Genomic DNA, 26327 nt, shown 5'->3' with positions numbered 1-26327 from the left:
CCTGAGTTCACCGTGCGGGAAATGAAACACGGGAACGAGCAAGAGGGTCTCTGCTGCTAGCCAACGAGCGACGACGGGTTCGATGCGCAGTCGCCAGGTGAGGCAACGACGACGTGTGCGCGCAACGGTTGGGGTTGGCCAGTGTTGCACGAAACCTTGCCACTCGCGACGCGCGGCGGTTCGTCGACGGTGATAGAGCCGCGGAAACACGGATTTTTAACTCGCGCGGCCGCTTTCCCCGGGGCCCGTATACCTCCTGTTATCGTCGCGATACCTGAGAGCCGCGAGCGAACGTGGCGCGCCGCAAACACCGTACACATCGCGCTATCGTCCTACGGACTCGGGATTACGGTCGTCGATCCTTAACCTCAAAAATAAATAAGACGACATGTCGTTGAGAAAGGATAGCAAGAGTAGTCTGTGTTGAAGAACGTGATCGAGCTTTAAAGTGGAACGGTGAAGGTTTTGCACACAGGTGGGACAGCCGGAGGATAATAACACGAGTATCGAGCGTGGAGTTAGTTTTTCGGCCTCGTCCAGGACACGGTTACGTGTCGTACGTTCCGTGGCCGCACGGTGAAGTGTGCTACTTTGATAGGTAACAGGGTTCAGGTGTACGTTGACCCAGAAGTGAGTAGTGTTCGGGACGGATAGCGACGGGAACGAAAGGTAGACCCTGGCACGATGCAGACGCAGGGCGCTACGAGGGGACCGACTCACTTGGTTGCCCTTTACGTGGCGACGGCGGGTCTCCAGGGTAATGCTCTCGGCTCCGACGAGGAAGAGATCACACTGTTGGTTTACGTGCTCATCGACGTTCAACAGAACAGGGTACGTTTCTACGGCGATGATTTAAGCAAAATCGATCGAAGCGAAATGATCGAAGCAAAAGAGAAAGAGAAAAGAAAGATCGCGGCAACGATAAGGTAAATTTAAATTACGCCCGTTCGTCGATTTGTCAATCGTCAAAGTCGTTTGAAAACAGACGGTTTATCATATACATACATATATATATATATATATATCTATAATTCTTCCGAACTTTGCTCGGCGTTGGAACGGAATTCTAGCAACAACTTTCTAGATACGTATTTCAAGTTGCGTCGATCGAATTACTTGCTATTGTTTGGAGGAAACATCGGAGATACGTACGCGGTAGTAAGAAACGAAATCGGTGATTACGCCAACTGTTTGCCAACTAACGCGCTAAAATTGACTTTTGATAAAGTTCAGCCGTAGGTACTGCTAAAAATGATTCGCGGATTTCTGTCGTTCGTGTCTGTTGCATGTGCTTTTTACGACGATCTAAGTGACATACGTATCGATCTATGTCACGTATGTATGTGTTTCTTCGAACGATCTTTACGTCGGTCACGGAAAATGATTCACATACCGCTATAATAATAATTCTCGAGAGATATTCTTTCACGGACGATCGTCGTTCGAGTTTCCTCGTCGGACGCGACGACGTTTTTCCTTCGCGTTTCTTCGTTCGATTCGAACCGATCGTCTTCGACGGGCGATCGCGTACTTTCGACCGATCGTTTCGCCGAGGTCGCGACACAGGAAACGATTCGACGTATCGTTCAACTTTCGCGAACGTTTCCTCACCGTTGTCAATCTTGGTGCGCGTTGCACTGGCACCGCGCCGTGCCGCCGTATCGCCGTGCCTCTGCGTGTCTCCGGCTGCCATTGTTTCTCGAATTATCCGGTGGAGGCGGAGCGTCGCGCCCTCGAAAGGTCGTCCATTAGCTCCAGCTTTGCCATCGAGATTATCTGGCGCTATGGACTCCGTCTCTCGTTAATTCTGCCATATTACGATACCGGCACTCTTCCTCATCCAACTTTGTTTCTAATCCATCTTGATTATTATAATTTTCTATTTTTCAACGTTATATAAAGTACGCGTTTCCAGTTATCGCCGATGCTTTCGTTCCGGTCGTGCAGATTTTACGATACGTCAACGATGCGTCCAAGTTAAAACGGAAGACCCTCGACCGGCACGATCTTTTGTAAATATACCTGAGGAAATAGCTTTGAAGTATCTTTACCGTTAGTCGTCGGGGTCGTGCAATAAATCAAGATATATAGGTACTATTAAAAATAACGTCGACATCTTTGCTTGTCATCGTCGAACCTGACCGACACTTTCGTTCGAATCGTCCCCGTTTCAACATCCTTTTCGGATCTCGAGAAACTTGCCTCCGATCAGTCGTCACCGACGTTCGCGCCGGTTCACGAGCGATATTGCTTGTCCGATATCAAATATTATAACGAACGTCTAACTCGGTGTACTTGATAGATCTTTTACCTATCGCGTGCCTATAATCCGTACAACGATAAACATCCGAAGCTTACTAAGAGATCGCTGGAAGAAAGACCGGAGGAAACTGCCGCTTGTTCACTCGCTCGTATATACTCGTATATTTTACACGTTTCGTCTAATAGTTTGTTCCAATAGTCGGACGACGAGTCGTCGAGTTGCGAGCCGAATTTATCAAAGTCGAATTTTCCCGTGGCAAAATCGAGAAATCGGGAAGCATCCGGCGCGGCAACAGGTGTGCCTAGTTTTCTTTATTCTTTGTTGTAAACCGCCTTGCACGAGTGCGCCCGAGTTCCAGCTGGACGGTCGTTTCCTTTTTCCCCCTCGAGTCACATACCTGACTATCTCCGATCGAGCTCGATCGAGGACAATGGCCGCCGCCGGTGAGCTCCTCTCGCTTTGCTAGAATTTGCTGTGAATCCGACAACCGATAGCTGCATACCTGTATTCGTATACCTGCTAGTATTCGTGTTGTTGTTGCCGCTGCTGCTGTTGCTGCTGTTACCGTTGCTGTTGCGAACAGCGTATCATCCGAATCTTCCCGCCTGCCAGATTTTTCTCCCGAGCGTCGTTTGCACCACGAGCCACCGGCTCTCGCGTCGATCGATGTAAATAGAAGCCGACATTTATTATACCGATATTTACAATCGATTCCGGGTGCCTGGAAATGTAATCGAAATCACGACTATTGGTAGCAACTGGTAGCTACTGGTAGCGGATTGGACAAGTTGCGTATCAGCGAAACATTTCGTAAACTCGGAGACGCGGTGCGGAGATATTTAGCCGAATTTTATTAATTTTACGAGTTTAACGACTCTTTGGTATTACGTATATCTCTGTGTAACCGCGATGGTAATTAAAAATACAGTTTATACGTAAGAATCGCGTTAAATTGACTTCAATTCTTTAGCCAACGACGATCTTGGCTTTTCCATAATCGGAAGTGTTTTAGAAATAAAAAATGTTCGACTAAAAAGTTTTTTACTACAGGTAGATCGGTAGGTTAACGCGTTGGCTAGGGATCGCATTTTCGTTACTACCTAAAAGGCTATATGTTGATAAATCATTTCCATAGAACGCCTATCTTTAACATCGCAAAACGTTACGATAATTTTATCGTTCAAGTTGATATTTTGTACGTAACGTATTATTGACAAAATTTTATCAATAAAAATAAAACTTATCTATTTATATCTTATCGTACGGCGCTATAAGTTAATAAAACAGAATTCGACCCGCGGCAAACTCGTTGATCTCGGACTAATTCGTATTAAGGTAGCATCTTCGTTGCGTAAATCGACTGGTCTTCGGAGAAAGTGTATCGAAAGATTCGCGTAGGATAGGGAAAGCCCGTGGAACGAAAGTTTCCAGTCACTCGGTTGGCTCCGAAACGGAGAATCGTGGAAACTTGCCTTCTTGCTTCGATGGAAACGACAAAGTTCGCAACGTGTTAGATATACGGTCTCTCGGATATTTAAAAGTCGGTTGAACGCCTCGATAAATATTACATACGCCCCTCTGTCTCGAGTTTTTTTATCGTCGCGTTACAAAACGCAGGTTGTGCCTCTCGCTTTCCGCTCGCGCATTCAGAATGCGGTAACCTCTCTGTACGCGGCGGCTTATTTCGCCAAAGATTCGCGAAACGTTGCTTCGCTGCTGCCGTGTGAAAAGAGAGGACGTTGACTTAGGCCTGGAAATCAAGATTGCGCTCTGTAGTCTCGAATCGCGAAAAGAATAGGCATCGCGTGGTTTTACTCGAGCAAACGAGAACACGAACCGGAGCCGGAGTTGCGTCTTTAACGTCTGTAATGTCTGTAATCGGAGGCGACGCGTTGTCGCTTTAAAAGTTGACTTCAAAATACGAAATAGAAAATCGTGTACTCGCCATGCGAAACGAACGAAACGAATATTTAGCGAAAAATTAGTTCGTATCTTTTAGATTGGAATTCTACCCGATAATTAATATCCCGCTAAAAGTCAACGTTCTCGCTTTTTCGTTTCCTTTTTATGCATCTTATATATTCCTCGTAGTTAAGCTGGAAACTAAAAGTTGGAAATTGGCGAATCTGGTTCTCGTACCTGGTGTTGGAAGATTCGAGATCTCTTGGAAAAGCTTTCGTTTCGACTATTCTCCGATTCTAATTTGATCGTATCGTAATTCGTTCGAAGAATGCTTGCGTAACTCTGCCGTCGTGATTCGTTTCCGGTGCTTCAAGTCGATCATTCGAGTCGAACTGTAACGAACGGCATTAATTTATAGACTCGACCCTTTGCTGTTCGTTTCCTTGTACGTTATTCCCTATGGTTGCTCCTAAAATACGTATGCTCCGATATTAATTCGTCGCGTGTGACGTTTCGTCGACCCTACCTATACAGACAGAATGAAAATTTTACGTTATGTAAAACACTTTGAACTTTGGTTAGCGCTATGACGAAATTCGACTACATTCGTGGTTACATTGGTAAATCTTGACACGAATCTTCCTATGTACCTAGATGGAAACTACGAGATAACGTACCTATTCACGGAAGTCACGAAAATATTTGAACGAACAATTATCCATTATATCGAGTCCCGATATGTGTATTTAGTAGAATCAGCTTTAACGCTAATTTATTCTGCGTATCGATCTTGTAAGAAGTTTACGGTAAACTGTATCCCGAATCAAAGTATCGAACTCTATCGATAAAGCGACGATAATCGTGTCTCGCCACATCGCCGATAGACTTTCGGAAGAGTTCCGCGTAGTTGGCATAAAGTATTTGCAAAAGTTTTCTACGACGAATGTTCGGAATGTGTAAATACGATCGTAAGTCGTTGTACGTCGTACGAAGTCGAAAGACGAATTTTCATTGCGTTCGATGGTTTTGCAAACGCTCGATATTTACTCGGCCGTGCATACGTTCGGGACAGCTATTCCATTATTCCGTTCTTCCTCTATTTTCTTTGGTTTCCTGGACTTTAGATATTACGCGCGCAGCCTATTATTCGCATCCGACCGCCCCATTCCGGTCCACCATTCCGAAACCACCTTTTTCTCTTCCCTCCATAGTTTCTCCCTCTTTGTGTCGACGTCGTCGCGTCGCAGTCTCACAAATACCGCTAAGACGTAATATATTCTGTGGGAAAAAAGATTCGAGGAGAGCTTAGCGGACGTTGAAATCCCTTGCCCCGCTGTCCCCACTCGACGATGCGATTGAAATAACGATCTCGATTATCCTGCGCGTCTGAAACCTGCACAAAGCTGCTCAACCGATTAACTTTCGAGCGGCTCGTAGCAACGATAAACGTAACTTTCCAAGATAATTGTTTTATAGATAGAGGGACGACTTTTCTTCTCAAATATTTATATCTTAATGGGTCACCTTATATTTACCTTTGCCTTTACGATAGTTGAATATAATGGTCGAAGCTGTTGTTCAACGTATCAACGCTAAGATTAGCGTGAATTAAAACGTAAAACCTGTATCAAAGGAATTCGAATGAAAGATATACGACGACAGAAACGAAAAAAAGAATACGTTAACACGGTAAAACATCGTTAAAATTTAAAAAAATACGTCGTTAAAAATCCATCAAATTTCTGCAGAAAATTACAAACCGGTTAGGTATTCTTACGCTGCTCTGCTAGTTCCGACGTTAAGCGACATTAACGAATACGATCATTCAAACAGCGTTAACATTCAAACAGCGAAAAATATTTTTTAATAGTTTCGAATTATACAGTACAATTTATACGCCAGTTATTTCACGTCGATTCCATCGTGTTCTATCGTACGTGTACACGAGACTTTCTTTTCCTACGAAGGAATTTGTTGCTCTCGTACTGTTTTCGTCATCCTCGACGAAGGCGAGTCAGTTCCTGCGAGCGACGCAAATCGCGACTTTTGACCGCCTGCTCCGTTCCTACCCCCGTAAATATCGTTCCTCGACTACGCTCGTTGTATTTGCAATTTATGAGTTCGCCTCGAATCGTATTTTACGCTTCGCGTTTATGCCCTTGTTGCTTCGCGCACAACAGACGTACCGACTTGTGACACCTTAAATACCAGCCACTGTGTACGCATATCGTCACTTTTATTCTTTTTTTTTTTCGGCGCGTTTTAATCTGAAATTTCACCACTATCCACGTATATTATATATTTAGAACGATTCGAGAATCATCTAACCAAGTACTCTCGTCGTTCGAACGATACGTTCTTGAATCGTAGTGCGAATAAAGTTTTGATAAAAAAGCATTGCGAATCGCGTTGGTCGAATGACGTTCGGTTCCGTCGCTCCTGAATTTGTTATTCTCTTAAATATCTACTTGGACTTGTAGGGCGCTCCAAAATTCGATCAGCACCGAAGACAGACGATCAAAAGCGTGAAATCCTTTGAAACAAAAATCTCTGAAATAAAATTCTTCATCGGCGTATTGGGTCAAGAACGTTTGGGTCGAGAACAGGTCTCGAAAAAGCCAGCTTCTCGGCCCACACCTTGCGAAGGTGATAGCTTACCTTGAAACGCTCGAACAGAACAGTCTCTTCGTCCGTCCTTCGAGGACAATTTCTAATCTTAAAAAATCATCGTTCCTTTCTTAATCTCCGTTCGAAAAGTTGAATCTCATTACCAGAGTCTGTATGCGATCGTTGGTACACAGATCTCTGCATTTATATCACATACACAATACGTGCTAAATAGGTGGAACGACGTTTCTACATATGCCGTATTTATAAAATACGAATATTTACACGGTTCGTACATGTAGATATAGTCTGTATTACGTATACAAAATTTCTGCTACGGCGTCGTTACATTATTAAGATAATAAATTCCTGAAAATAAGAAGCTATTGCACAAGCGTGGAAGAAAAGAATTTAACGTAGGATTAATTTACGAGTGGGTCGTCGAACAAAATGCCCGAAGAAGCCCCATTTCAATTTTCAAAAAACACGATTTATCCGAGGTAACGTAACTACGAAGATTTTACTATGAATTTGCTGTGAAAAATTTTCCTAGAATTAGGAGTAAGATACACAAAACGTAACGCGAACGTCCTTCTTCGTCTTTTAAAAATACGCCAAACCTTTCGCGTACATCTATTTTGCACGTTTAACGAACATCGACTTATTAATATAGGAGAGAATCTTGGAGTTTTATAGGAAAATTTTCGATCGCCTCGAGTGTGACATTTTTAATCTTCGAACCACTGACTACGTAAGACTATATAATTAATAGCTAATAATTAACATTTATGTAAATACGTATGATACTGGTTTGCTTACGTATAGTTTACGTTGCGAGTTACGCGACCAAGCTTTATCGACGGAGATAATCCGGGACGATGGCTCGCTCCACATCAAACTACCTTGATCCGTTAACCCTGTCTCGAAGAACCTGCCTATTAAGTTTCTTGCTGTGTGACGTCTTCGAACATGCATTTAGCTATGGATTTCGATAAACGCACACCCACGTTGCATGTTTTGGTGTATTTTACGTCGAACGTCTCCGTATGAAAGCATACTGTAGTTAAAAATCTAAGAAAAATATATATTTCTCAACGATAGTAATGTTCGAGCATAAAGCGACGAAGAATTTCAAGCGTCAACGATGTTTCGATGTTGTGATGAAATTACAAGAAAACTTTTAACGAAATTGTTTTCCATAGCGTTCTTCGATGTTTCGTTGTTGAGATTTTTGCCTGTTCTTATTTTTTAAAGAGCGTAGATTTACGTAATCCTTTCTTTACGCAATATTCTCGTTTAACGCTCCTCGACGCGTCTTGTATAGCCGATTAACGATCGTCTCTAAAAACTATACACGATGAAGTTTTTCGTGTTCTTTTAGAATTGCGAAATCTATTTCGATGAAAAAGTTTTCATTTCCAACTGGTCGTTACTTTCTATTCGTATTCGAAACGCGGTAAAAGTTTGAAGGCGTAACGATTTGCCGAATAGAATGCTGAAATCGGTTGTTTACGATACATTATTATTATTCCTTTTTCTTTTTTTCAATGCTTATTTCCAAGTCTTTACCGTCCTTCGCGTGATACGAGTAATTACTCTAAATTCCTAGTCATAATTAACGATTTATTGTACAATTACCAAGACGCGTAGTATGCCATTTTTAAACTCATTTAGATAATCCTATGCTACGTTGCGAGACATAGCGAGGCTTTTATATAAGCGGTCAAAAGCGAATAGGAACGTTTTATTTAAAAATCATTATCAATCTTTTTATTCCGTCGTTAGAAATAAATCCAAGCGTCTGAACGATCGATCAACTACACCCAAAACTATCCAATTACACATTACATACCGATATAGATAAAATAACGATATAGATAATATACAATTAACTTATCGAACGTATAATAAAGATATCTACGTATGGTTCTTGTTGTTGTCACAACCATTAAGCTATTCCTTGGAGAAAGTTCTTCGTATAGCATAGGTATAATATTTTCTACATGACTATTTGGGGTTAGGTTGGGGTTAGGTGAACATATAATCGCTGTGTCTTGATACGAAGGTGATTTAGGGTTCAGGTCCATGCCTATATAAACAAGGGCGAAAAGAGCGATGCAGTTTGTTATTGGTACTACGATTTCTCTTGGCCACGTCATAGCCCGTAAATTAACAAAATATACATTGCTTGTAAAAATGGAAATATTTCAGGTAAACGCTGACAATAAATCTTTGTTGCTCGTTTCATCGGTATACCCCTGTGTATATGCAACCGTGTAGATCGTAGTTCGTGCTTGACGCGTTGTATAGCTACTGGCGCGTGTGTCATATGTACTGTTAATGCATTGAGATTATTTTGGCCTCTGTTATCGATATAATACATTTTATCTATTTTCGATTGAACGACACAGCATATACGCTATAAACATTTTTGATTTAGACATGTTATCGAAACATTACATATCACCGAATTTTGCATGAAATATTTTAGCGAATTATTATTTATATCCTCTTTATTTCGCTAAAATTTGTCACGAGAAATGTTTCAGTGGAAATACTATGCGTTTAATTATTTGTGAATACATTATTTGTGAATTTTTTACAGGTGATGGGAAGACAACAGTATATTGTACGACCGATGGTAATGGACGAAAGTTGTACGCCTGGAACCGGTAGCGACAATCCGGCGATTGCCGGAAGTAGTGGAGTCATCAGCGAAGTAGCCTTAGCACACGCTCCGGCGTTATCCGAAAGAAATCTTCGAGAGCACGGAATTCCTCTGGAGCAAGCTATCGAGAAGGTGATTATGTATATCTTTTATCGAGAAAATTTGAAAATGTTTCCAGGTCATTGAAATGTATACATACATGAACGCAATATGCGTAGATCCATTTGTATCTATATCCTGATAAACGATAAAGAGAATATGGAAGTATATACACGTACAATTCAAATTCGTATGAAATATTAAAAAGAAAATATTCATTTTTAATAAAAGTTTGAAGCATGGTGGTCCGCCATGTCGTGCGTGACGTCCGGTTCCGCACCACGTTTCGTCGTAGACGGTCAGGCGCCGATGAGACAATGCTTACATCCAGAAGCCTGCAACAAAGACATCAACCTGCCAGAACATTATACCCTCTTTCACGATCTCCGGAAGGAATTCGTTGCTTGCTACTCTACCCATGGAGAGCTCTCGACATTTGGAATACAGGAGATGATGGAATGTATCCTTTTTCAAGTTTCATTAAAAACAAAGTTATCCGATTTTTACATCGTCTTCTATATTTGTCTGCATAATCATTTATCTTGGGGCAGCGTACCGTGCAACAGATGTACGGTCATAGGATCAAATTACTTCTTCTTGAGGAGTCAGGGCACGAAAATATTTCGATGAATTTTAGGCATGTGAAACTCCCCACACTTAAAAAAAAAAAAAAAAAAAAAAAAAAAAAAAAAAAAAAAATAAAATAAAAATAAAAAAGAAGGAGGAAAATAATACAGAAACGTATTAAGAGACACATGTCGCGAATAGAATTGCGTAGCGAATTTTTAATACACGGTTGGTCGTCCCATGCGAAGCATTCGTTGTTCAAAGTTGGAAAGTTTAGTTTTCGATACAGTACGACTGCCTTAAGGCGACGACTATGGTCGAAACGAGAATTCCAAGGCGTGCGGCCGTTAGGCGGCGCGACAGAACTCGAATCCAACATATTCGACGAACCTGACGACGAACTAGCCGCAGCGTTGCTTGGCGTAAAGTCAGTCTAGAAGCGAGTGGAGGGTGTACGTATCGTGCTAATCGCGCTCCTACCAGTCCAGCATATATTCGGATATAACAAAATATAAGTCATTTCCTCGAATGTGTTTAATCATCACGGAGCAGACTTTTGAATAATGTGCGAAAGTGTGTAATTATTTACTGTCTCGGTCTTCGTGTATCAGACAAACAAGAGCATTTTTGATCTCATAATTTTCCGAAATACAAATTGCAATCTAAGCCTGAGGTATGTTTTCCTTATTCTTAGTATGTATACGCGTTGAAAGATCTATTCATGGATCTGTATGATTTCATTTCGTTGCACGTTTATATTTGATGAGAGATTTATTTTGAAAAAGGACTTGTTAATTATAATATTATTACATAATAATTTATGGCCCTGCTTTTTTAACACACGTGGATATTAGTAATAGCAGGCATTTATTATGCATATACTCGTATGTAGTATATACAACATATTTATCTTTCTTTGTTTCTTTGAGATTAAAGTGAAAAGTCTGCCTTTACATATGGTTATATGTATATCGATACATATCGGTTTAATCGCTTCTTTATTTCATGTTCTTTTTCGTTTATGTGAAAGCTGTAGAAATCGCATATATCCATAAGTGAGATTTAATCCAAAAAGGGAAATAATCTTTCTTAATGCAGATGGCTACCTGCCGTGAATCTAATAAATTCTGAATATTAAGCGCGAGTCGAGACTACGGTATTATCGTATGTATGGCGAGTCTGTCGTTAATAAAACAAAACCACCTGTGGCTGACGGGGATACAATATAGACAAATATCGATCGATCCCAGTGTCGTGTCACTATCGATCGACAATTTTGATTTGCATTATCCGTATCAATCGGTGATTTCTTAAAATATTTCAATTAGAAATAAGTATGAAATTATATGACTCGGAAATACCGTGGCGCGGGTTATTCTAATCCTTTATTTATACGGTCTTCCATCCTCGTGAAAATCTTCGAACTTTACAAAACAAGGATTAAATAATTTCTCCTCGTATCACAGATGATTTTATTGAATTATTACGATTAGTTAGACACCCTGTGTTTGTTTTCGATTTTTTCAAATATGAGATGAAGTCAGATGAAATCAAAATCAAGTACTGCCAATATCAGTCGAATAACTTAAGAAAGTCCCACCAAGTAATCAAGGCAGTCTTATCACGCGCAGAACACGGTTTAAAGGTCATGCTTGTGAAGATATTGGTAACAGCTCGGCGACGACTAACTGAGATATGTGAATAATTATGCGCGTAACAACTTTGTTCGATTTCTCGTCATTTTCAGCTACTCGCATCCTCCTCGCGCGAATCTGAAAATTTCTGTTTCTCCCAGAAACCTATGACTTATCGGTATATGATATTTTCGTGATATTTTTGTCTAATCTATATCATTTTAATCAGGTAGATTAGAAATAACAATCGTATCACGAGTTAATTTACAATTTTCATAGCAACTCGATATCTCGATACATGTCGGACGTTTACGTAAAGGCGATTATTGCAATCTACGTTTCGTGTTATCGGTACATGAATTATTGTTATGTTAAAGCTGAAAATTTATCCTTGACTGGCGAATATCAGATTTTGGCCTACCATTAGATACCGAGAACGAGTTCTATGTGCATGAAATACAAGATATGATCTGTGTAATACAGAGGATGATAAAAGATGGTAAGTCGTCGACTAAGGAATCTTTGTGAATTTTTCGAGTTCAAGTGCAACATGCAACTCGCACTAAGAAAAAAGAGAAGAACACAATATCTAATTTATTTCCACCACTGATAATATGAGTTTCTTTTTTTTCTCTTATTTTTCTCCTAATTAACGAGCCAATCTGACGAAGAAAAAAAAGTAGCTTTTAATTATTTCTCAACAAAGATTAAGGTTCATGTACGATACGTTCTATCTTTCGTGAGCTATACACACAAGCGAAGAACATACTTATATCTCGTATTATTTATACACATAGTAAATGTAGTTTGGTGGCTAGCTACGATCATATAAATTTTTCATCAATCTTGAAAGTAAAATAAATATGTGTATTGTAGATAATTACGATTTCGGAGATTAATGCAATTCTGTTTTTAAGTTACTTTTTCAGTGGCACGTGGCTATATCAGAAGTCTTTCCCTTTTTATCCATAATAAACAAGGCCACGAAATTATTCAAGGTGATATTTTTTTGAAGAAGTTGCGAGTTCCTTCTATGATATGTCATACCGTATGCAAAAAAATATTTTGCGTGTCTCGACCTTAAGAAAAGCTATTTTCCACTGATTAATGTAATTGTACATAACATAATGGAACGTCGAATGGCATGCAACCATGATATATGAATCGATACGACTTTGAAATTCTATATTTTTTCACTGGTAATTGAAGTTACCTTATGAACTATACGTTTTTCTGTATTACAGAATATTTACAGCTTAATACGAAATTATAAAGCGTATCGAAAAACAAATGTATTTAATAATTTTTTTTAAACAGTCCACACTGTATAAGTGAAATGAAAGCTGTATGAAAGTTGCATTTTTTGTATATTCATACTGTAGATATGGCGGTCACTGCATAATATTATTCGAAATCGTTTCGTTTCAAATTTTACTTACATAGCTTCGGTTGCGTTGTACGCAAACGAAGAAATACCAGTAAGAGCAAACGTGAAACGGACAGAAAGAGAGAATAAAAAGATAGCACGAACCGGGCGACGGAGTAGTGTATACGTTCAAATCCATACATTTGGCCCCTTATGTGTGTTCACGGTTTACGAGTGCGGGTCAAGCTGTGTAATGCTATAAGCAGTGACGGTCATAATATACTCCTTATCACAATGGTGCTCAACTCAAACTGACTTTAATTTTCAATCTTGTAAGTACATGTCACGTGCCACTGTGACAAGTGCGTGCGTGTGTAATAAGCAACGACTGCCTATTAGTTGTTTCAAGGCACGATCGCACGCATTTATTTTGCAAATGTTTGACGCTTGTTGTACCTTTCGTGGAATTCTGTATTGTGTCATCCGTAAACATCGAATCGCGAAGAAAATTTTCTTTCTCTCTTCATTCTATTGTATTTCCGGTTTGAAGAAATATTTTATGGAGGGGTACGAATTACGATGGATGAAAAGTTTCGATTCATGAGATATGAAAAGACTTCGAAAGACTGCTGACACGTTGCACCGAGTAGGCAAATCGAAAATGAGCATTTTGCTCAAGCTTGAGAAATCGGAGACAAACTTGTCGGTGTAGGATTACAAAGAAAATGCAGATGGTAGGCAGTTGGTGACACCGGAACGATAGTCACATTTTTCGCGGGAGAATTCATTTTTCCGGTTTTAATCATACATGCCTAATAAAAACTTCTCTTACGCGTATTAAAATTTATCGATGATCTACTTTTTAAGTCAAACGAATATATCGGATAAATTTTAAGGAATTTAAATCCTCGTATGTTGAATGTTATAATCGTATTTTGGATCAATGCGAATCATGGTTATAATCGATGCATAAGCGTCATTGATTTCTAAGGTTAATCATTGTTTTATTCCCTTTTTGTTGTTTGGAGTGTTATCAAAATGCACTTCAATCATTCACTTCACTGCAATGTATATTTGCATTTTCATGGTTTTAATTATATTGCTTTTATTACAGGTCACGTCTTCCAAAATCCTGAAACAGTTAATATTGTTTTAGAACCTGGTATATGGTGAGTTATCTTTGATATGTATTTTTTTTTCTTCTCATCAGTGAAATGTATATTACTGATCTTACGATGTACTTCCATAGCTCAAAAGATGAAGAAGTTGACAATGGCTGTGTAGTAAGAGCTAGAGGTCTTCCTTGGCAATCATCGGACCAGGACATAGCAAAATTTTTTCGTGGCCTAAATGTTGCCAAGTAAGTGAAATTTATGAATAATAAACTTAAGGTCGAAGATCTTGATAAAGTACATTGTAATAACTGTCATGGTATTTGTACACAAGCCACTTGGATCCATATAACAAAGGTAAAGACTTATATTCAATATGTAAATGCGAATATGGATGATTATGTGAGTTTTCAAATGCTAGAAGTTACTTTCTAAAAAGTAGCGTAAGCAACAGTATAATATATTTCTTTGTTATTTATTTTTCTCATATGCAATGATAAATATTATTTCAGGTCACGAATCTTGCGTGTTATATAAATTTGTCAATGATTCTCAAAGTTACAATCATAATCTATATAATTTGTACGTTTATTCTGTTCTAAGCATATTGCGACTATAACTCTTGTTGTTTCGTTCATAATTTCTTACAAAACTGTAAATGGTACATTGGCTTTTGTTATAAAAATATCATCTTACAGGGGTGGTGTAGCTCTGTGTTTAAGTCCTATGGGAAGACGTAACGGAGAAGCATTAGTACGATTTGTTAACAAAGAACATAGAGACATGGCGTTAAAAAGACACAAACACCATATGGGTGGAAGGTACATAGAAGTATACAAGGCATCTGGAGAGGATTTTGTTGGCGTTGCTGGAGGAACTAGCGGGGAAGCTCATGCATTTTTATCTAGAGGAGCTCAAGTTATCGTTAGAATGAGAGGCTTGCCGTATGACTGTGTTGCTAAACAAGTGGTGCGTATAAAGAGTTAATCACATGGTCTACCGTTATTTCCGTTCTCATTCTATGCGTTACTGTTCACAGTTGGACTTCTTCTTGTCAGGGCAAAAGCCCTGTCATGTATTGGATGGAGAAGATGGAGTTTTATTTGTGAAGAAGCCGGATGGTAGGGCAACTGGAGACGCGTTTGTTCTTTTTGCTAAAGAAGAAGACGCAGTGAAGGCCTTAAGTAAACACAGAGATTGCATTGGTAGCCGGTATATAGAACTTTTTCGAAGTACGATTGCCGAGGTGCAACAGGTAAATAGAAATCACGCGGACAGAAAAATAAGTAAAAGAGGTAAACACACGCGAATATTGATTTGATGACTTACAGGTTTTGAATAGAGCGATCGATCCGAAACAGATTGTACTTCCAACGCCGCCTATTCCACAACTTCCTCCCATACTTCCACAACATATTATCACCTCTGGCACGCGTAAAGATTGCGTTAGATTACGCGGCCTTCCATACGAAGCTCTTGTTGAACACATTCTCGAGTTCATGGGCGAACATTCTAAGAATATCGTCTACCAGGGTGTTCATATGGTTTACAATGCTCAAGTACGTACACGTGTTCCTTCTGTGTCGTAACTACGCTCGATTCTTTAGAAATCAGTAACCTATGTACATTCTGTTTGTTCGTTCAGGGTCAACCATCCGGCGAAGCGTTTATTCAAATGGACAGCGAAAATTCGGCATATGCATGCGCGTCGCAGCGACATCATCGGTATATGATATACGGCAAGAAACAGCGATACATCGAAGTATTCCAGTGCAGTGGGGATGACATGAATCTGGTATTGACAGGTGCAGTAACTCCAGCGTCAACCAAGGCTCTGCTATCACCCGGTACGTTGACCACACAAACTCCTGCAACTTTGACACATCCGCCTCCGCCGACGCCGGTACCGGTACCGGTACCGACGGCGCAACCCCCCCTCTGGGACATTCACGCGTTAGTACAGGCTCAAGCCCAAGCACAAGCGCAGGCTCAAGCGCAAGCTCAAGCTCAGGCTCAAGCGCAGGCAATCCGAAATCAAGACTTTTGGCTAATGGCTCTAGCCTCGAATCCACCACCTACCTCTACCACTCCTGCTTCCCCAACTTCGTCAGCTACGACTAAGACGCTCGCTCTACCGGGACCGAATCCGCAGCATCAGATTCCTGCCTATGCAATGGCACCTCCCTCGGCAGCCGCCGCCGCCGCGGCTGCTGCGGCGCTTCACGCTCAACAACCCGCGCCGGCGCCCTTCTTACTTTTTAACGTACCCTCTCGAATCCCTATTTTACGTGCACCGGCACCGCATGGTCTCCTGACACCTATCGTTCAGGCTGCGCCCATTAATCCGGCCGCTATAATGGGACTGAAGAGAACTTGGGAAACCGCTTTCCCACCCGATACATCAAGCACAGTCGCGAAACGTGCCACGTGGCACACACCAGCGACCGCATTTCACGCGCAAGCTCCTACCGCGGCACCGGGCTTGCCTTATCCTGCTCAATTTTACCCTCAGATTTGATAGGTTAAGCCGCTAGTATCGACGATAATCGTCCTAAACACAGCGGACGAACGATGTGTCTTCTTCTTAATGCATCTCTCTTCTATGTATTTTTCTACATTGTAGGTTGAATTTGAATAAGAATCGATCGGCCAATATGGACCAATAATTATTCGTTCCTTCGTACGTTTCTCGTAGTCGTTGCAACGAGAGGTTGTGATTTTGAGACATTTATTTGCCGCGCGAGTAACGGGCAAATTTATTCCAGTTGCGTCGTTACCGCGTGAAAGAGCGTTGTACGATTACCACGATGGACGATTTATTCTTCTACGAATATATACGATACATGCTATTGTGTCCAAGGCAACTATTTACAGATCACATTCCGCATGATATTCCGTGCAAACCCTTTTTTCATATTATTGCGTTATTTTAGTCAGTTATTTTAGAGATCGTTTGCCCTCGAACTAACGATTTATACATATATATTCCTTCAACTGAAGATATAAACATATATATTTAATCATTATATATATATATATATATATATACACACACACACACATATGTATATATCTATATATATAATCGTTTAAGAGATGGTTTTTTTTTGATACTTAATCGAGCAGCAGTACTTAGAGCGTTTTTCTTTATGTTATTTCCTTACACAACGTATGAGTTTTTCGATGGTCGCGTTACATGGGCCAGAATATATCGTTAGCAAGTGACTATGTATCTTTCTCTTTCTCTTTGTTATACGTGTTCTTTGTACTTTATAGAAGTTGTTCTTTCAATTTGTCGTATATGACATGTGCTTAGTAAAGTGCCTTAAAACGTGAATCATGAATTATGAACTATTCGCCTTAGGACGTAATTTCATTTCGAAGATTTCGGAATTTATATGCGCATGTAAATATATACAGATAATAGATTTATATATATATATTAACAGAAATTGAAACATAAACGCAGACATATACACACATATATATATAGATATATATATAAGAATGATTTATATATTTTGCTAGAAATATTTTTATTAGGGATATAAGTAAATGGACATTCCATCCAATGTTATCGGTTTTTAAGCTCTAATTCACGGAGAATAGCTTCTTCTTTACGCGGCATCTACTTTACGCACGTCCATGTTTAGGATAAAAATTCTTTTCATTTTCTTTCAAAGCAAGAGCCTGAAGTTACATTGCAGTTTCACATCAAAACGATATTATTTCGATTGCAATTGCAATGCGCGTGAGCTTCCTGAGCCAGTCGATTCGACGTGACCGATAAGAAAAGTCCCACGACGAGATTCACAAATCCATTTCTAGCCCTCGCCACATTCCTAAGAGAACTTGCTGTTCTCTGTGCCGCGTAGAGGACACTTCGAGCTCGAAACAGGAAAACCAATCGAGGCAATATGCTCAGTCACGTTGCGCTTTTACGCGAACGTTCCTCGGTGGTGCAAATACGTTCGTTGATTGGATTGGTTGTGTTAAACGTTACGAGAGTTTGGTGAATGGTACATAAAGCACGAAGAAGAAAAGAATGTATATCAGAGAACGGTAGTGTTATTGGCATCGTAAGTATTCCCTCTTGATCGTAGAAATTTTATTCGTTCTCTTTTGAAAGTTGAACGTTTCTTCAGTTTGCTTCTCATAGCTTGATTTCCAAATAAAATACGAAATTTATATCTGAAAAGCAAACTTAGATCGAGCAAAACGTTGCACAAGACGCGTCATCTTATGTCATAAGAACGACGATAATGGGACCAAAGGGAATACTAAACCAATGTCTAAATATTATTCTGCATGATAATTTAATCCTTATTAAGATAGACGAACGTTTTTCACTTAAAAAAAAAAAAAAAAAATAAATAAAAAGATAAAATAAAAGAGAAGAAATTACTAAAAAGAGGAAAAAGTAAATCTTCGTGCTATATTATGTATTAGTTAGGAGTCGTAGCTAGTGATGTTTTTAACTTGGTGTCGGCGGTGTATACCTTCTTCTCGATGCTCTTCTAATATTTTTGTGATACCGTAGAATTGGTGGAACGATTGGAGGAAAAGGCGTGTCGAGGGGCCTGACATCGAACGTACGTGGAAAGCTCGCATCCAGTAGAAATAAACGACGATCGATATTCTTACTGCCATTACGAAACAGCTTTTTTTCCAGAATAGTTCAAGCGATCGCGAAGCTCACCTTAGCCTTTCGTCCTTCGCTACTACTCTTTATTATGGTTTTTCTGTATACTCGATCTCGGTGTTACCGCGGAGCAACGTGAAGTGCTGTCCAGTGATTACACAGATTTTTCTTGCCACGTTTCTCTATACGTTTTCTCCTTCTCCTTTTTTTTTTTTTGTCTATTTTTTTACACGCACTCATATATACATATACAGATAATGTAGAGCGTGAATTAGCGATTCTACGAACCATGGAAACGGCACGAGGCGCACACGACGATCGTTCTTATTGCTCCGAAGTATAAAGTCCACGGGCATAGAAATGACTGGTTTGCATGTCGTGGTTTTGTGGAGGGACGTGCATACAAGTACCTGTAATATCCTTCTTCGTTACCTATCGTTTACGAGACGACAGACTTACGTAACGGGTCGAGTTACTTTTTTCTGTTTTTTTCCCCCTAATGCGTAATTACGTACATTATATATTAGTCGGTTTTTTCTCTTCCCCTTCCAAAACATTGCCTTCCTCTCCGACCCTTTCCATAATTGTCGCATTCCTTTCCATGTCATAACGCACGTAGACTATCTGATAATACATCTTGTAACAGTTCCCCTCTCCCCCCCCCCTTCCCCCTTCCTCCCTCACCTCGTACGTCTATTTATACGTAATCCTATAATTCTCGCACAACGCCTCCCTCTGTTTGACAGGATACGGTAGCGTATTACGTAGAACTGAGTAGTACCTTTGGTATACACCTAGTCTTGTTTTGTTGTTACAATTGCAGTGCAAAGTGTGTACGACATTCGACGAATACTTTGCAAGCTGGTTCGCACGTGTGTAAGCGAATAGAGACTGTTTGTCCGTCGAATAAAAACATTGTCAAGTATCGATACAGTGCCTGGAATTGTAAAGAGACGAACGCGTACTTTGGTACTCGGGTCGTGCACATTTTACATTCCAATCTTACCGATGTAACTCGAGAATCGGGATATAGTCTGCCGATATTATTTATGTCGGGCTTCCTGAGTCTGCTTTTATATAGCATTGATAGACATCTTAGAGATTTGAACGGTGTGACGCGAAACGGACCAATCTGATTTTACTCTCAGAGTTGTTTCTGTGGATCTAAGGATATACAGATGCAGTAATTTATAGATCAGGGCAATGATATTTGATTTGGGGAGTCGACCGTGTCTAAATTTCATTGGTCGATTTGATCGTAAAAACGATTAACGATAGGTTGATACAGAGATATTCAAATTCGTACTAAAAAGAAACGAAGATTGGTTATAAATTCCATCGGTTAGAATTTTCTAGAGAATTTATTATTTCAAATAGTAGATGCATCGCAGTCGTTGTTACGGAACAAGAATCATGACCTATATTAATCGATAGTATCTTAGAAAAGACCAGAAATTTGCGTTTATTCCAAACAGCCTCAAATAAAAACGTGTCACGATTTACGTCCCTTAGATCCATAGTCGTTTCCTCGACTTCTTACATTTACGTAGTCTCCATTTCGCGTCGCTACTGTGGAGGCGCATCTTGGTGTGTTTTTAAAACGCGAATAATCGAGAAATGTATCCGTCGGAAGTGTCGAGAAGTTTCCAAGCTTATCGCGTACTTAAATCTTCCTTACGGTATTAGTACAATGTTTCGTTAACTGGACAAAATTTTAAACTACCATTGGCCGCTAATAGGAATTGAATTCGTACAGACGTACGTAAGAATTTCTCGACACGCTCGACACTCGCAGATTCCTCTACTAGATATACATACCGAATAGTTACGACTATCGATAACTGCGGCTGTATCGGTGTACGAGAGATGCGCCTTCTCGTAAGAAGGACACATGCGTGCATCAAATGGACAATGTTATGCGTTAACAGGCCAGAAGCGGCTAGGTGGATTGCTATTTTAAGTTATGCCGATCAGAGACGGAATCTTCGAAGGGTTAAGTCGAAAAGCGACAACGCCACTTCTAACCGTATTAAATAAAAATAAGTTTCATCGTTTCATCAACCTGTTAATCGGAGGACCCGTATTAGCTCGTTACTTCGATATCGTAATTTTTACGTTCCTTATATCGTTTAGCGCGTTGTCTCATTTCCTTTTGAATTAAATTGTACCATATTTATATTCGAAAGAATTGAAATTAATTAATTTTTCTTAACGTTTAAGTCCGTAATCGTAAAAGTTTCCGGTTAGAGGATGATCCGGTTAACGACTTGATTTTAATCGATCGTCATTTATTACGTACGTATCGACGCAAGAGCAATCCATTACCTACGTATCAGAGAACCGCTCGGTTCTATTACTGCATAATGTCGTCCGACTGTGTATTACCTGCCATTAGCTTTCGCTGGGCACTCACACGAGCCGTATTATACACGTTATCCGCGGGGTACCAAAGGGGAGAGCAAGATTAGTGGGAGAGCGTGAGAGGGAACGAAAGGAGAAGGGATAAAGAACGAGCGTGAAAAGAAAACGTAGCATTTTTTATTTTAGATTATTGTTATTATTAATATTATTATTATTATTATTACTACTATTATTACTACTATTACTATTATTATTATCATCATCATTATCATCATTATCATTATCATTATTATTATCGTTATTATTATTATTATTATTATTATTATTATTATTATTATTATTATTATTATTATTATTATTATTATTATTATGACCATTATTATTATTATTATCATCATCATCATTATCATTATTAATTTACTATTATTATCGTTCCAAGTACTAACTCCAAAGCTCGTCACCATCAAAGGTCGTGGCATAATAATATCTTTTTCTCTCTCTCATTATGCGTTGAATGTGTTGTCTCTGGCATTTTGTGATCCGCTAACTTGGTGACTGACAGTGTGTCGTCCTCCCCACCCCTTTGCAAGTTTACATTTTTGACTAATCGTCGTGAATAGTTATTATCATTGTCAGTACGTCACTATTGTCGCTATTATTCGGAGGCTGAGACTAAAACAGTATAATAAGCGGCACGTTCATTGTTAATTATTCATTTAGACTTTCTTAGGGGCTATTCAGGTGAAACATGGATCGGATTCTCGCTCCACTCTAAATCCTTTTTCTCTCATTTCTTTTAAGGCGAATTCTGGTTAATCGATCAGCGATCTTGTCGTACAAAGTTCGATTTCGAACAAGATGAAATTTAATTAAATTCGATCTAGAAGCTGACTAAATTCTGAAAGATTGGACATTGAAAGACTCGTGAAAAGGGCGAGAGTCTCCGGTGTTATCACCGAGTAATAGACCACTCTAATCATACCTTACGAATTTTCACGGCTAATCGTGATTGTCCTGGCGAAAGTTAATTAATAATTACGACGCGGTACCAGCTTCACGCATATTGTTCGCGATGTAACAAAAAACGGGACGAGTTCATCATTTCGTACGACACTTCTTCTCTTTTTTTTTTTTTCCTCAAGCCCCACCCGAATTACGAAAGAACGTTTTTTTCCGATTGCGTTTTATCTATACTGGGATATAGGACACACATAGATACATACAGAAACCAACATGAAATACACAGGATACACGAAATGCAACAGGCACACGTATACGTTAGAAGACATACACATAAAACACAAACAGACAGGATTTTATACCAATCTTTTTTTTAACCCTTGTATACACACTTTTTTTCTGTATATCAACGATTATATCGATGGTGAATCGATCATGTTTAATAAATGTGCCTTGTGGACATACATATCTTTTTGCTTGCCGGGTTGGTGGACTCTTACCCTGATTATATTACCTCGCCTGGTGGTGGTAATTTTCGTAGACACTAGCGTTTAATCTAGTTTCGTTACTATTTTTCTTGTTTCATCATTAATAAATAACAGTTAAGAAGTTTCTTTCTTTTTACAATGCAAGGATTTAGCGATATCGCCTAGATCGTAGAGATCGATACGAAGGATTTATTTGTGGTATAAAATGGTATTTCGAAATCTTCTTGTGGTAATCTGTGAAAATTACGACCACCATTATCCTGTTACGTTCTATACATTTTTTTTCACTGGGCTCGCAGGTATCTTTGGTGTCTACGGATCAAGTTGGAGATTTCTGTGTCGTAATTTTTCCTCCTCCTCTCTCTCTCTCTCTCTCTTTCTCTCTCTCTCTCTCTCTCTCTCCCCCCCTCTCTCCTTTTACTTTTTCTTTATTTCCATCGGTTCACGTACAGGTTCTTCCTCTCTTCCTCTGTTGCTCTGTCGCTCCCATTTCCTCACGCCTTTTTTCTTCGTGTTTTATCTCCCCTGATCGCTGAGTCGATCCATCTTCCGTTCCCCATTTACAAAGGACGAGGGTCACGACCTTCGAAGGGCGATAAGTATTTCCATGTCGACCTTTAACACCGCCATTGAACAAGCCTTTGATTAGATCTAACGTTGTAGTCTAATTTAAGACTTGCTCGTTTTTGGTTAGACACGCGTACTTATATTTTCTTTAAGTTTTTAAATTTCGTTCGTTCTCCTTCTGTTTTATCTAATTTTAACGTAATCCATTTCGATTCTCCTTGACTTTTGTTCAGACCGAGCAACTTCCTTGCTCTATATTCCTTATATTCCTTCTATATTCCTCAATTCCCCGATCTTGTTTCCTTCTTTTTTCTGCAAATGCCTCGATGCGATACGAATCCACACAGATTTAAAAAAAAAAAAAAGGAAAAATACAGATTCGATCGATCGAGTATCAAAGAAAGCTTGAGAGACGAGAAAAGTTGAGAAACGTTAAATAAAATTGAATTGGAACGATATTTTGTTATCTGAAACGAGGGTCGCACGCAAAAAGGCTTCTATTATATTGGGGAAGAGAGGGAGAGAGGAAGGAAGGAAGAGAGAGAGAGAGAGAGAGAGAATGAGAAAGGGAGAGTGAATTTTGGTGATTTGGCAGAGGGGCGAAATCGCAAGTTGGTGCTACATATATATAAAACATACGTATATATCGTGTTACAATGGTGCAGTGTCGATTGCTGTTTGGTAGCGGGATCTACAAATACTAACTTCTGTGCTTCCAGGTAGGCCAAGTCCAAATCATTATTCCTTTGGATGATGTGCTTTTGTACGATCCGAGCGAATAAACGAAGTAAAAATCCTGCGAAAGAGAATTAAATGAAAATCAAATGAGAAATAATCTTTCTTGTAGGAAAAGTTTCGCACGGACCGTAGAAAATCGTCAAATTAATCGTGAAATCGTGCAGGTTGCGGGGACGCGCGAATAGAAAAGCGGATACGAAAGACTACAAGCTTGGAATCATAAAATTAGCGAAGCAAATAATCGGTATATTCGGATATTCTGCACGATGTCATCGACCACAGATCGCGGTGTGGTTAATAGTTGGGCACTCTTCTTACGTTTGTATATACATAGAATCTATGGGTGTTACATCGAATTTTCTTGTTTTTTAAATTTTTTATCGGGAAATTTATTCACTGATTAATCCACGAAGCGAGTTGTCGCGGTCAAAGTATCGTACGTGCTTGCGGCCGTAATATTTCAGGCTCGTATCGTTAATTAACCGAATGAAGTAGTCCGAAACAAAGCAATTACATAAGAGGGTTCTCTTAACTTTCTTTTTTCTTACGTAGTTACGTTTTCTAGGATCTGAAAGTTTCTCTTTCACGCAAGCAGAGGAATTTTCAGATCGTTAATGTAAATCTCATTCATAGCACCGTTCAAAAATATGATTTCCTGTTTACGTGTTATCGGTTCTTAATACGGCGATTAATCCGACTTTTGAACGGTGGTGCAATTGTCGTAACGTTATTTATCGAATAAACTTGATCCAACGTTGATTGTCTTCCTTTTGTTTTCGATATAGGAGGCACGATGTTGCCACCGCCACCAGTAGCGATATTTCCACCTGCTGCCGCAATGCTACCGCGTGGACCACCACAGTTTGCAGCGCCTTATCCGCCTCCGATCTTCTATTGGCCCTATCCTTCACCGCCTGTCAGTCCAACCAATTATTATAATCCGGCGAATGTCGGTGGGATCGCAGCGATTCCTCAACAGGCAGCTTTGGTAAGTATTCTCGACGATTTCGAAGAGAGAAAGATTCTTCGACATATCGCTGTTAATCGTTCGTTTTGTATAATTACGACAATCGGAAAAATTTCATTTCCAGTTAACTCCAGCGGAATGTCTGCAATTAGCACCAGGAGCAACTGTGCCTGCTGCGACCACACCAACCGCAGAACGTATCGACGCTTTCCTCCCTCGAATGGATTTGGAAAAGCGTGTACCTGTCCCAGCACCTCCCCAAGCAGAATGCAATCCATTCATCGAAGTATTCATGGTGTGATGACGATTATCCGATCAAGATTCATGTGATTCTCAGCAAGATTTGGTGAATCTTTTAGCCTCGCACGATAGAAACTGAACGGTTACGTTTATTTGCTGCTTGTAAAAGAAGGCAACGTATCGTCGTACGCTTGTACGCATGATAAGAAGATTCCTTGTCTTAAAACAGCTTCGAGGAAATTCGCGGTACGAAGACTCGAAAGGTATCCAACGCGATTGGATTCGCATCTTTTTTTTATCTTCGAAAGAAGCTCCCCCCATCTCCCACCCCGTAAATCTAACGTGTCGTAGGGTGGCACGTTCCTTTCTAGTCTAGAGACAGATGCAAGTCGTCGTAGCATAACGCAGTGACGTCGTTTCTTTCTCGTCGTTTGTTTCAGTTCCTCTGGAACAGGACGCGCACGGCACATTTTCTATTCTCCTCATCCCCCCGCGTTTTCCCTGGGCTTCTGTTCTGTCACCCCATCTTCGCGTCTCTTTCTTTTCTCGCTTTATTCCATTCGCCGCTCCGTGATTAAGCATCAGGACGCTAGATACATACGTTCCGGGGGGCGACGAACCGCGATCAGCCAGCATCGTCTGATCGTGTCACTGATATACCGTGGCGTTCCAAAATAACGTTCGCGTTTCGATCATTTTAAGTAGGCTCGCTGGCAATCGACCACCACAACCGTATGGCTGATATTCGGAATTCGAGCAACGAATTTAACGCACGACGAGTTAGCGTTTAATTCGTACGAAGATTGGCTCGCAACATCGTGGTTCCGAGTATCCGGCTATAGTATTATGATCGAACGTGTTAACTACGATAATCTACTCTGGTTAATATAGCGAAAAAAGACAAAAAAGGAGAAGCAAAATCACCGGCGTGATATAGCGCTTTTATTTTTAGAGTTTTACTTAATTTAATATAAAGTTTTTAAATATGAAATTTATATATAATATATACCCTATCGCGAATTTATCCGAACGAGATACGTTATTGTCGTTGGTTCGCCGTAAAGTTGTCGAGTTTTATTATTATCGAGTAAGTTATTCGACTCCAAAGTGTCGGTTCATGTTAGCTTCCGGCTCATCGGTTTGCCA

General features: G+C 39.9%; 1 protein-coding gene across 5 annotated transcripts; it reads left to right on the top strand.

Annotated features, from left to right (window-relative positions):
• Window positions 1–114: 114 nt before the first annotated feature.
• Window positions 115–26157, top strand: LOC126914507 (RNA-binding protein fusilli). 5 transcript variants are annotated; one of them, XM_050718551.1, is made up of 12 exons: window positions 135–831; window positions 9378–9572; window positions 9771–9999; window positions 12150–12239; window positions 14221–14275; window positions 14356–14466; window positions 14917–15187; window positions 15258–15473; window positions 15550–15777; window positions 15864–16065; window positions 24760–24962; window positions 25066–26157. In XM_050718551.1, the coding sequence occupies exons 1-12, from the start codon at window positions 685–687 to the stop codon at window positions 25240–25242; spliced, it is 2124 nt and encodes a 707-aa protein (XP_050574508.1). In that variant the 5' UTR covers window positions 135–684; the 3' UTR covers window positions 25243–26157. The 5 variants fall into 5 exon arrangements, 4 of the variants coding, with proteins under 4 accessions (XP_050574507.1, XP_050574509.1, XP_050574510.1 ...); XR_007709670.1 differs by lacking the exons at window positions 24760–24962; window positions 25066–26157 and adding an exon at window positions 18759–22645 and having other exon boundaries at window positions 115–831; window positions 15864–18297; XM_050718552.1 differs by lacking the exons at window positions 24760–24962; window positions 25066–26157 and adding an exon at window positions 22969–23608 and having other exon boundaries at window positions 128–831.
• The last annotated feature ends 170 nt before the right edge of the window (window positions 26158–26327 follow it).

This window comes from Bombus affinis, chromosome 3 (assembly GCF_024516045.1).
Source record: "Bombus affinis isolate iyBomAffi1 chromosome 3, iyBomAffi1.2, whole genome shotgun sequence".
NCBI classification, from domain to species: Eukaryota; Metazoa; Arthropoda; class Insecta; order Hymenoptera; family Apidae; genus Bombus; species Bombus affinis.
Note: the sequence above shows the minus strand (reverse complement) of the source record. Positions and strands in the feature narration are given on the sequence as shown.